Genomic DNA, 12,625 nt, shown 5'->3' on the forward strand with positions numbered 1-12,625 from the left:
CTATTTCTTGTTCTAGATCTGAGTTCTGTTCAGAAAAGGAATCTCGTATTAATTTAGAATCTGTAACTTCAGTCATTTGTCTACCAAGGTTGAGTTCTGGCCATATCTGCGTGTCACTTGCATCACGATTCAGCTAACAGTTTCATTTTTTTTCCTTCTTTATTCTACAAAGTACATCAAGCACACAAATAAGACCCAAGAACACTAAGGTGAACTCCTGTGTACCCATCCCCCAGCTTTCTCAATTCTTAACATTAGGCCTTAGTCACTTTAGTTCTTTTATTTTTAAGAGGAACTAAAACATTATGTTAAAATTTAGACCTCTTGTGCAGCCCTCCCAGCCCATTCACGTCCCCTTCAGATAAAACCTCTGTCATGAATTCATACTTCTCACTTATTATTTTTCTTTAGATAAGCCATTTTATTTTACTTAAATATATTTTTAAAAGAAGCTTGGTATCAATAGCACAAATGTGACACCCAGGTCACTGCCCTAGACAGACAGGGGAGCCTTGCAAACTTGGACAGTGGAATCCTTGGCCCAGGAGCTTAAAGAGGCCTCTTAAAGAGGCCCCGCCCTTGTTTCTAGAAGCCTCCAGGCTGCCCTCCTACTCTTCCCCAGGCTGTCACTCTCCAGGCAGCCCCTTCCCTGCACCCACTGCCCGACCTGGGGCCCCCTGTCCCCACTCTGGAACTGAGCAATAGAAAACCCTGTGCAAACCCCAATAGCTCTGGGACCCTGGGCGAGGTAGCCAACCTCTTTAAACCTCAGTCTCCCCATCCGAGAAATGGGGGGGGGGGCTATCCACTCTGAGGTGGGGAACGGAAGCAAAGGAGAGCTGTACAGGGGGTGGGTTTGCAGCCAGATGGCCTGCGTTTCAATCCTGGCTCCATCACTGAGTGACCAGGAGCAAGTAACTTAACCTCTCTGTGCCTCAGTGTCCTCGTGTATCAACCAGGGATAATGAGAGTCCTGCCCCGGCCCGGCCGTGGCTAATATTGGGGGCAAGGAGCAGGTGGCTGATGGACAAATGGGAGACAGACTTTCCACCGTGCTACTCTTTCGTACCTTTTCCTCTTCAGCCATGACAATGGATGACCTATTCTGAAATTTCAAAATTTATGCTGATTCTAGAATAAAATTTATTATGAAAATAAACTGAAAAATAATATTGACCTCATAGGCTGTTGTGAGGATTCCCTGAGAGCACCTATCAAGCCCTTAGCAGTGTCTGCCCACAGCGACGATGCCACACATGTCAGCTAGTCTTATTTTCTGCCACTCAACAATTCTGAAAAGCAGTCAATAGTGAACTTGAACCTCTGAAGCCATCTGGGAGCACAGCTTCAAGGACCCTTGTGGTCTGCGCAAGTGTGAGATTTCTGCAGAGTCTGTTTGAAAACTTCCTGTCAATTTTTCATTTGATTCCATGATAGGTTCACCTGAATGCAAGTTGCATGCCTCCATTTTCTCACCACTGAGTCCCCCAGAGGCTGCAGGGAGCTGTACTGTTTCTCTGACCTGAGAGCATCACATCCAGATGTGCGAGTGACACATCTGGAGCCCAGCAGAGCCCCCTCCCTGAGACAACTGTCCACACATACATGGCCAAAGCAGCCCAGGGCTGAGCCCAGCGGGTAGCAGGTTGCATTGCTGCTGATCTGGTTCTCTCTTCTCTGACCACCTCTGGGGACTGGAGAGGACACGCTGCCTTGGGCAGAAGGCTGAGATTCATGTGCTCACACCCCCACCCTGTCCCCACGGCCCCGACGGTGCCCAGGGCAGACCCTTGCTGCCCACCTGCTCATCTGGGCAGCCCCTCAGCTCCCGCTGGGCGAGTCCGCCCGTCCCAGGCCTGCCCCACTGTCTGTCTCTACTCACCCGGGGAGTGTCCAAGGGGTCGTGATCTCGGGGAGGCATGGGATCGAGGTCGCTGAACACAGGCCAATCTGAGCAGGGAGGAAACGGGGATGATGTGCTGGCTCCACGACGGGGACAGGTCACAAGACCAGCCTACGGCCGAGCTCCCTGCACCTGCCACCAAGCTTTTACATTTTTAAAGAAAAGTGCAAGAAAGGGAGAAGAATGTTATCAGCACCTGGGGGTCTCCAGTCCTTCCTCCAGAACTTTCTCCGCGTCTGCCACTGGCCAGCGTGGGGCCCTGAGTAAGTGGTTGACCCTCTGTGCCTCGTCCTAATGCAAATGTGTGTGTGCAACGTGTTTGTGAACACGTGTGCCTGGCCCACAGTCGGCCCTCATGGGGTGCATTTGTGAAGGAGGAAAAGCCTTTTGTACATTTGGGGACCAGTGAGGAGCTACAAGTGGGGCGGGGTTCAGATGGCTTAAAAATCAGCCATTTCCTGGTGGTTCTCAGTCTCTGTCTCCTGCCTCGAGCTCCCATGAGCCAAATGTGGCTTATCTCGTTTTTAATATGGTTTTTAAGAATTTTTTTAATGCTTTTAAATGGTTGGAAAAAAATCAATAGTATTTGTGATAGGTGAAAATTATATGAAATTGAAAATTCAATGTCCACACTCGGAGCTTCACTGGCACACGGCCACACGCGCTTGTGTAAGCACTGCCTATGGTGGTCCTCAGGCTGGAAGCGCAGATGCTGCTGTTCCCTAAAGATACGACTGGTCTTTATTTGTTAGTGTCTTATTTAGAATGTCTGCACCATATAGTAATATTTCTAAGTGAGGTTTGAATAGTTTTCTTTTTCGCTGCTTTGTCAAGTTTTGCTAGTTCCATAAAACACCCTGGAAGTGTTTATTGCTTCTACAACAGGGGTTGTCTTTTTCCTCCGGACAGCCTGCATCTTGAACGTGTAATAATGGAACGTGCCCATAAAACCCTCTGGGTCATGAATCTTTTTGGGTAGCATGTCTGATTTCCTAACATTAAGTGAAACCCCGTTTCGCCGTGCTCTGCCTGCCTGGCGCCTGTCCCCTCCAATCACCAGGACCGGGACCAAACCATCACTCACGGAGGTGGTCCAGTTTCTGGCTGTGTGGTGTGGCTGAAGACGGGGAGGAAGGGAGCGAGTCGAAAGTCACGTCGCTCATGTTCTCATCTCCCGAGTTCTCTGAAAGGCGGAGGGGCAGGGGTGGCCGGCTCCCAGAGAGGGTCCTCACTCGGGGGCTCCCACACTTTTCCTCTGTCCCCCTCAAGATGGTCTTGGCTGATTGCTGGAGAAGTAACAGGGACACTCATGTCACATAGGTACCCTAGGGGGAATGGAGGACTCTTCCTGTTGTTGCCTCTTTTTCCCTTGAACCCTGAGGCCCTACGGTTCTTATCCATGCCGCTTAGGGACTAGTGGAAAATCTAAAAATAATCAGTGGGGATTAACCCGCAGGCCTCTGAGAAGGGCCATCTGGAACAGGAGCTCGAAGGGCCATCTGGCCAGCCTTCCCCAAAGTGCCGACCACATTCACCGCCCTGAGCTGGGGAATGCATGGCCAGGATCCCAAGCTGGTCTTTGCCGACATTCTCTGACGTCTGGTCCATGTGTGTGGTGGTGGTGTGGGGGGGGGGGGCATGTCCTGGACACAGCGAGGTGCCCAGAGAGACAGGTCCAGTTCTAGTCCAGCCATTTGTCGACACAACACACACAGACACATGCAAACACACACACACCACACACCTCTCTTCCCTTCTCTACGCATCTGGTCTCCTCACTCTGGGCAGAGTGGGCCCCAGTCAAGCAGACCCCAGGTACTCCGGGGATCGGTGGGGCACTTGGGAAAGCTCTGTGCACAAATTTGGGGGTGGGGGGTGGGGCACAGATGGGACTGAGGTCCTCCAGCCCTTGTGCTCTGCAGTGAAGCGTGCAGGCCTGGGCCGCCCTCACACAGAAGCACGGGAGGGCCCCGGCTGGCTCACACTGGACACCCACCAGCATCTTGGTGTTCTGATTCACTGTGTCTTGCTCTCTTGGCGAAAGGTTGAAGGGCGTGAGGCCCATGCTCTCGCAAATCTGGTTGCAGGCATGGGAGTGGAAGAAGAGCGCCATCCCCCGGACACCTGTGGACAGAGAAGAAGTGTCAGGGGCGTGGTTTTGCTTTGTGACAGGGTTGGGCAGGGGTCAGAGGTGCCAGGCCCCCCTCTCCAGTCTTGGTTTGGCCCACACGCCGTCTGGGCATGTTTGTCTCAGGTGTACAAAGAGCTGAGATTTGAGGGAAGGGCGTGTGGTCTCCACGGGAACGGGCTGGCGTCCCCGCCTACCTAGGTTGCCATCTCCAAAGTCGGTGCCTTTCTCTGTGTGGATCTGCGGGTCGGTGTAGAGGTCACCCACACCCTGAATGTCCACCACAATCAGCTGATGGCCGGAGCGCTCAAACGTGAAGTGGCTGAAGGCCTGGGGTGGGGGACAGGAAGGAAACGGGGACCGCAAGAGACCAGGCTGTGGGCACACTGGCCAGCTGCTGCTTTGAGAGAGTGGGACACCCTAGCTCTGCCCACGGGGGTTTGTTTAGAGGAAAAGACAAACGAAGGAGCCCTGTTTAATTCGGCAGGGACCTCAGGTCACTGACAGCGCTGGCACAGGGTGACGGGAGTCCTGTTACAGAATCTCCTCTGGGATGCTCCACAGGGCTTGAGGGCCCTCTGGGGGCGAGACCCCACCCCACAGGGACCGTCCTGTCCAGGGGCCTCACCTGCGGCGTCAGGCGCACGTTGTCGTCACGGACGAAGCCTGAGTTGGAGTTGTACTTGATGTACTTGCCCTCAATATAGTGCTCCAGGTGGAAGAGGGGCTTGCCCGGCCTCTCCTTCAGCTCCACGACACACATCTGCATGATGTCTACCTGGTGGGAGGTGGGGTGCATCAGGTGGGGGGGGCCAGAGCACAGGGATTGAGAGGAGCCAGCTGGCCGGGATCCCGATCTTACCAACTCCCAGAGGCAGAAACTGCTGACTGTCCCCAGAATCCATTGTCCCCTTTTCCTTTGAGAATGTAAACTCCTTGGGGTGGCCGGTTAGCTCAGCGGGTTAGAGCATGGTACTGGTAGCACCAAGGTTGCCTGTTGGATCCCCGCATGGGCCACTGTGAGGATGTAAACTCCTGCTATGGCCTGAATGTGTCCCCTCTCAGATTCGTATGTTGAAATCCCAACCCTAAAGAGTGATGGGGTTAGGAGGTGGGCCCTTTGGGAGGTGATTAGGTCACGAAGGAGGAACCCTTATGAATGGGGTTAGTGCCCTCATTAAAGGGACCCTACAGAGCTCCCTTGCTCCTTCCACCATGAGGACACAGGGAGAAGGTGCTGGCTATGAACCAGGAAGTGGGTCCTCAGCACAACACAACCATGCTGGTGCCTTGCTCTTGGGCTTCCCAGCCCAAAACTGTTTGGAGCCCAAAAAATTGCCCCAAAACTGTGAGCAACAAATTTCTGTTGTTCATAAGTTACCCAGTCCATGGTATTTTATTATAACAGTCCAAACAAACTAACACAACCCACGTCTCTGAATTTTAACAAGATGCACAGCCATCCAGTAGGGATGACACTGCTCAGCTTCCCTTACAGCTAGGTGTGGTCATGTGACCCAACCCAGCCAATGAAATGCAAGTAACAGTGATGATGCAATTCCAGCCGACTCCCCTCTCTCTGGTCCCTTCCTAAGTCTGTAAGATGGACATCTGCCAGTGAGCCAGAACAGATCACGTGGTCCAGGACAACCCCAGGGGGATGGCAGAGCAACAAGACAGAAGGAACCAGGCCTCTGGATGACTTGAGGAAACGCACCAGCCCCCCAAGCCCCCCATCAATCGTGGGACTGTTAGATGAGAAAGAAACCATTTCACCTCACCACACATTTATGAGTCTGTCTGCTAAACAACTTAGCCTGGGCCTTACACTAATACTGTGAGTCTGGGCAAGTTATTTTATCTCTCCTACCTCAGTTTCTTCACCTATGGAATGGGGATCTCAGAGCTAGCATGAGGATGAAATCTATTGGTGCACGAAAGACTCTGTCAACGTTTGCTGATGTCATTATTATCAGCAGATATAATTCCAGAGTACTGCATACCAAACAGTAAACAGTGGTTCTCTCCCCGCATAAGGAACTGAGACATTCCTTGCTGAATTTTGCACCAAGTTTATGTTTAATTTTGTACACAGAAAAAAATGTGTAAGTACTGTGTCTGGTTTGTAAAGTGGGGTAGGGAAGAGCTGAGACTCTACCTTGTGCTGTTACAGAAAAACCCACCACAGCAGCCTGTTCCCCTCGATGCCACCACAACAGGAGCCAGGTCTGGGTTTCCCAAAGAAACGACCACCCAGGGAGCTGCTTGGCTAAGTCACTGGACAGGTGGACAACAGCTGCAGAGGCCAATGGCGCCCAGAGCTGGGGGCCGAGAACTGTCCCAAACTCGGCCTCAGTCCTGAGAACCATCAGCCCAAGGGCTGGCTCCCTCCCTAAGGGAAGCCTGCAGCTGGGCCACCTGCTCACTCAGAGGCAGTTGCAGGGGTGCAGGCACAAGGGGACATCCAACTCCTCCTCAAACACCCACATTCCTCGCCATTAATTTCAATCACATTATTAGTTACTGAGCACGTCGGCGCTGATACAGACTAAACAAGACAGGAAGAGAGAGGCTACTAAAATATTAACTAAATGAACAAAACCCTTTCAAATAGCACTAACTACTCCAAAAAAAAAAGGAGAAAGAAACCAAAACAGAATGACATTACACAGGGTGACAGAGGGTGACAGCGGTGGAAGGGCTACTTCATTTAGGGTGGTCTGGGTGGCCTCATTAAGCAGGTACCATTATGAGCTGAGACGTGAACTAAGAGAAGGAGCTCGCCATGAAAGGACGGAGGAGATGAGTGACGCAGGCCGGGGGCACAGTCAGGGCAAAGGCCCTGAGGCAGGAAAGGGCTTAGGGAGGAAGAAAAAGGGGACCAGGCTGGAATCTAACTAGCCAACGAGGTTACAGACCCCGAGGGTTAAGACTGGCCTCTTATGTCCACCCCATGTGCTCAAGGACCCTGCAAACAGAAGGTACTCAATAAATTCTGCTGTTTGTCTGGAAGTGTGGCACTCCCCAGGCACCCAGGAGACAGTGCCTTGTCTCTAATAGGTGCTCAAACAGTGGGAGAGCTGAGCTGTTGAATTTAGGCAGGGCAGAGGCCTGGAGCGTTGGTTCGCCAAATGCCCACAGGCAACAGGAAATTCTGCTTGGCCTCCTATCACTCAACACCATGGGGGCTCAAGTGAAGGAGCCAACTGGGCAGGAATTTGAAAGCCCATATTTAAGCCCAGGCTCCAACCTTGCCCATTTACGCAGGTCACTTAACCCTTCGGGTCCTGGGTTCCCCAGGGGTAGACAAGGTATCCATTCCCGTTCCTCCTCCTGCTTTTTCTTGGGAGCCACAATCTCAGTTCACATAGGCTGGGTAGAAGGAACCACATTCCTGTCTCTAACAATGGACACATGCCTCAGGCCTGCCCAATCTGCATATTCCCTCCCCCTGGACATTGTGATTGGCTCAGCGAAAGGCAGCTGGCCTCATCAGAGCCAATGAAACCCTGTCCTGAGACTTTTATCGGAACTGCTGGGAAAACAGGTGTTGTCCCTCCACCATGGTTTCTGAGAAGACAGAAAGTGAGCTTGCAGCTGATGGTGGCTGACATGCCACTACAAGTGGAGAAGCTGCCTGGGAATGACAGCAACACAGAAGAACAGTGAGGCCAGAGATGGGGAAAGGTTCCCAACAACCCACCCCAGCGCGTTCCTGCATCCAGCCGGTGGCCAGCACTATTTCTCAGTCCTGCCAGGCAATGAATTCCCTTTTTGGATTAAGCCCATTTGAGTGGGTTTCTGCCATTTGCAAACAAAACTCCTGACTATTAGACCCCACCTGTAAACGGAATGAAGACATTCCAACTCACCTTGAACAACCTCAGTGCTGTTTTTAGGAATAAAGCACTCTGCAAATAGAGCGCTTGGCCCACTGTACTTGATAAACGGTGGCTGCTATTATTGACTATTAAAGGAGGAAGGAACCCTATGATTTGTCTCCTGACACTGTCCCCGGCTGTCCTGATGGCAACAGGAGGCAGAGCGGGTGCCACACACCTGCTTGGGGGGCTTGTGCCGATTGTACTCCTCTCCCCAGAGCTTGGCCTCCATCTGTAGACGCACGTCCTCAAAGTATACGTCCCTGTCCACCAACTCAATGTAGCGCTTTGCCACGTAGTTGGAGGCCCCCTTCCACTGCTGGGTGTGCAGGAAGTTGGAGAGCTTCTTCCTGGGGGGAGAGGGAGGAGGGGACCCATCTGGGCACTTGGGTTCACAGGGACCCAGCCCTGCGTCCTCAGGACAGGGAGACCTGGCTCAGCCAGGAACAGGATGAGGGAGGTGGGAGGTGCTTCCACACTGCACTGCACCCTTCAGAGAGCTGGGCGGGGGCTTACAGGACATCAGTAAATGTCCCCTACTCCACATCCCTTGGCCTCCAAGGACCAGAGCAGACGTCAGTTGGACACTCCCTGTCCTCCCCAAGCCCATCCCCTCAGCCAGGGCTAATGTGTGATCCAAGGGAGACCAGATGGAGAGGACCATGAGCGACATACAAGAAGCAAAGGCCACTGTCTCTGCTTCTTGGCCAGAAAGGTCGTGACGTCCCTGCTCTCAGGAGCCTGGGGCAGTCTGGGCAGCACCCCCGAGAACGAGGCTGTCACTTACGTCCTGAAGCATTCCCTCATCGCACCACGGCCAAAGGGCTGAAAGACACCAGACAGATGGTTAGCAGTCCCCACGCCCCACCCGGAAGCAACCACGGGCGTCACCCGCCAAATGGGTACCGTGGACCTCATCTCAATCCCCAACTCCCGGGCCCTCCGTCCCCAGCACCGAAGCCTGAGAGAAGGCCTGGAGGCTGTGGGGATGGGAGACCACCTCGCTCCTCCACCTCCAGGGGGTGAAGATGTATGGGGGCAACAGGGTGGGGGGGAGATGGGGCATGTGAAGGGATGTGTTTGCAGGAGAAAACACATAAACAACGTAAATATCCACCAACAGTGTAACAGATACATCGTCAGGCTTATTTATTCACCTGGTGAAATACAGTAGAGCAATGAGAATGACCGAATTAGAGTTCCAGCAAACACATGTACGAACCTCATAGACAAAACGTTGAGCAAAAGAAGACATACTGAAAATAATATTTTCTTTTGGTTCCATTGATATGAAATCCAAAAGGGGACAAAACTGAGCTGGGGAGACAGAATTCCGGGTGATGCTCACCCCTGGGGGTAAAGGAGGCGTGATGGCAGGTGCTGGTTACACGGTGTGTTCACTTTGTGCTGTTCTGAGCATGCGATACACTGAAGAAAGTTTCACAAGACCATCCTCCCCCTCTCTATGCAGGAAGCACTCTGTTTTCTAGCCCATTCCTTATTTTCAAAAGGCTGGTGGCAAGCCACTGAACTCATGTTACAACTCGGTGACGGGTGGGGACGTGTAATTTTTGATATATGTGTTTACAGTCAACTCATTTTTTACAACAATGCCAAAATCTTTTAATATATGACTAATACATGAAATATCCAGAAATGGGAAATCTACAGGGATGGAAGGTAGCTTAGTGGTTGCCCAGGGCTGGGAGCAGACGAGGAAACTGAGGACTGATTGTGAATAGGTGTCTACAGGGGTTTTTTTGCAGATGGTGAAATGTTCTGGAATCGATTGGAGTGACGGCTGCACAACTCCGTGACTAAAAACCACCGAACTGCATCCTTTACATGGGTATGTTGGATGGTATGTGAATTAACAGCTCAATAAAGCTGTTATAAAAAAATACACAATGCTATAAAAAAATTCCTCAAAGTTAAAAAAAATACAAGTGGGCATGGAAGAGAGGGGGCATGAATTGAAATGGGCTCGAGAAAAAGCCCCCACTCAGCGCCGCCCCCACGGGGCTCGGGGATCCGCTCACCTGAGACGCCATCTTGATGAGAACTTCATCTTCCAGCCACTCCCCGGTGACAGCGTTGTACCTGCAGAGACCAGAATGCCCCCCAGGGCACAGCGTCCACCACCTGCTCCCCTCACTGGTTGGCTAAAGGTGAAAGACCTTTCTGGGCTCCCCGCTGCCCTCGGGACCAAGCCCATCGGCCCAGGTGACCTCCTGGGTTGGTATGTGGACACTGTCCCTCCCTGCCTCCCTCCCAGGCCCCCACACACTGGCCTCTTTCCCCTTCCTCAAACGCAGCAGTGCCGTGTGTCCCCCCAAATGCACCATGTCCCCCCAGCACCCACTGCTGTGCTATGGGTGGGCTCCCCCACTGACTAAAACCCCAAAAAGGCAGACCCAGGTCTGTCTGTTCACTGTGTGGCCCGGGGCATGTGGATGCTTGAACAATGCATGCTGGACGAATGACCATGTAAATCAATGTCCTTATTATAGGCGGGCACGTCCCAGGACAGGAGGTGGCAGCACCCTTGACCTTGCCAGGTACCTGGGCCTTGCCTATAACTGGGTGAAGGCAGGGGTCGGGAGAGTCCTGCCTCTGAGTCCAGGAAAGGGGCTGCTGGATGCACAGCCAAGGCAGAGAGGGTTCCAGTACATTTCCGTCCCTCCGCTCCCAGGAGTCCTCTCTCCCAGAGCCAGTGTGGCCCTGGGGCTGGCGGGGCCCCAAATAGGTTTGCCTGGTAGGAAGTCCTTGGTTCAGTGCCTCTCTCGTCTAAAACCTCCCCCAGGGCTGAGGTGTTCTGAGCTCTAGAGGCCTCCCTGGCACCCCCGTGAGAACAGGCTCTTCAGAGCCTGAAGCCTCACCGAGGAAAAACATGCAGAAGCCTGGCAGGTTGCCTCCCCCACGCCCGGCAGGAGGAAGGTTTGCCAGAGCTGCAAACGCTGGCCTGTGCCAGGTACCATGCTCAATCAATCACAACGGTGATTATTATTACTATGTAGAGACCCAGGTAAAGCAAATCGTCTTCCCTCACCTTCAGATGAGACTGAAAACTGAGAGGCACCCAGAGGGGTGTGTGTGCACGTGTGCGTGTGCGTGTCTTATTTGTCCTTCACGACCACTGACGTCAGAGGTTCAGAGCTGCTCAGCACTCTGAGCGTCTGCTATGTGCTGGGGGCTTAAACGGAGCTCTTCAACCCACCTTGGCAGCAGCCCTGTGAGAAGGGTACAACTGCTGTGTCCACTTTCCAGATGGGAAAACTGAGGCTCAGAGAGGTGAAGTAACCTGCCTGAGAGCCAGGATTCAGAGCCAGGTTGGTTTCAACCTGAACCTTCCTCTTAACCAGAACCCTGCTCTTAACCAGCCTGCGTACAAGGCATATGAATAGGAAATTTGCCCCAATAAAGGACCGGCTCACACCAGAGCGCTTTCAAAACCAAGAACAGAGGAAGCCCGTAATTTAGAAACCTCTGGAGGTTCTGGCCATCAATGTCTGCCCGCCTTCCACTGGCATCCAGGGCAGGTGAAGGGACACACTTTTGTTAGGAAATAAACAGTGGGGCCTGGTCCCTGGTCCCAGATCCCCACAGCTCTGGGATACACAGAGCCAGCCCAGCATGTGGGTCCTGCTTACCCAGGGACCTCTTGTGTGGCCTGGTGTCCTCAGCATGGAGGCCACGTGTCACCAGCCAGCCACCACACTGCCCTTACAAGCAGGAAGGAAGAGAGCCCTCCCCCTCCCCTGGGGGATCCCAGAATGTCGACCTCGGCTGCTAGCACAGACCCCAGAGCCCACCAGGAATGGGCGTGCAGTGTGGGGAGGGGATACACGCCGGGCTCACAGGCTGAGAGCAGGAAGACGTGGCAGAAAGGTGGAGCGGACTCAACTGTTTGTGCCAGCCTAGCACCCGCTCCCCTTCTTGTGGTAACGGCACCTCAGCTTTCCTATGTGGAACCACTATCCTCCATTCTCAGAATATGACTGGGGGGAGCTGCCCCCCAGCACCCTCTGGCTTGTGGCATGTGACCTGGCCCTGGCCAATGAGAGCAGCGCTCTCTGGTGCAAGGACTGAATCAGACATGGGCAGATAACCAAAGTCAGATCAACAAGATTCAAACATGGAAGTTTTGTGTAAATAACTTGAGAACGAAAAGAGCCTTTTCCATTGGGTGAGATGACATGTGGGGCTCCCAGGGGCCTTCTGTGCCACTGATATAAGAGAGTCTGTCTGAGGTCAAAGCCGAAAGCATCCCTGGAGCTGCTGGAACCAGCCATGCCTGAAGCCACATGCATGAACCACATATTCCCTTCTCTCCTTAACCCACTGGGAGTTGGGTTTGTCACTTGCATTTGAAACAGAGTTCTGACTAATTCAAAGACACTGGAACGAGACAGAAGGTTAGCTTATGACCTACCTGGGTGACCCTGGGCAAACCTCCCTCTCCCCTGGGGCAATTAAGGGAACTGAGTGTGTCAGCGTGGGTGATTCAGAGCTGGAGGGGTCCACAGAGGTCACAGGTTAAGGGGCAAGCTCTAGGGCAGGTCCATGAATCCTCTAACACTATGAGCAAAATGAGACCTAAGTGTGTGACTTTCCGAGACGGCCCTCATCAGATTCTCAAAGGGGTCCCAGTCCCAAATGCTTGTCACAACGGCTACTTCCGGCTTTACTTAATGAGTCAGCACATACAGAGAG

The 12,625-nt window shown here is 52.9% G+C and overlaps 1 protein-coding gene across 3 annotated transcripts in view; it reads right to left on the reverse strand.

Annotated features, from left to right (window-relative positions):
* Positions 1-12,625, reverse strand: part of EEF2K (eukaryotic elongation factor 2 kinase) — a 53,228-nt gene that overhangs the window by 12,163 nt on the left and 28,440 nt on the right. For all 3 annotated transcript variants that reach the window (XM_088801167.1, XM_088801165.1, XM_088801166.1), the window contains 8 exons: positions 9,952-10,012; positions 8,700-8,737; positions 8,087-8,262; positions 4,660-4,805; positions 4,229-4,361; positions 3,900-4,027; positions 2,988-3,189; positions 1,883-1,950 (listed from right to left, as the gene is read on the reverse strand). In XM_088801167.1, the coding sequence (XP_088657293.1) occupies positions 1,883-1,950; positions 2,988-3,189; positions 3,900-4,027; positions 4,229-4,361; positions 4,660-4,805; positions 8,087-8,262; positions 8,700-8,737; positions 9,952-10,012 (952 nt within the window). The remainder of the gene's footprint in view (positions 1-1,882; positions 1,951-2,987; positions 3,190-3,899; positions 4,028-4,228; positions 4,362-4,659; positions 4,806-8,086; positions 8,263-8,699; positions 8,738-9,951; positions 10,013-12,625) is intronic.

The sequence above is a fragment of the Rhinolophus sinicus genome, chromosome 10 (genome assembly GCF_057876585.1).
Source record: "Rhinolophus sinicus isolate RSI-liver-muscle chromosome 10, RSI-T2T, whole genome shotgun sequence".
NCBI lineage: Eukaryota > Metazoa > Chordata > Mammalia > Chiroptera > Rhinolophidae > Rhinolophus > Rhinolophus sinicus.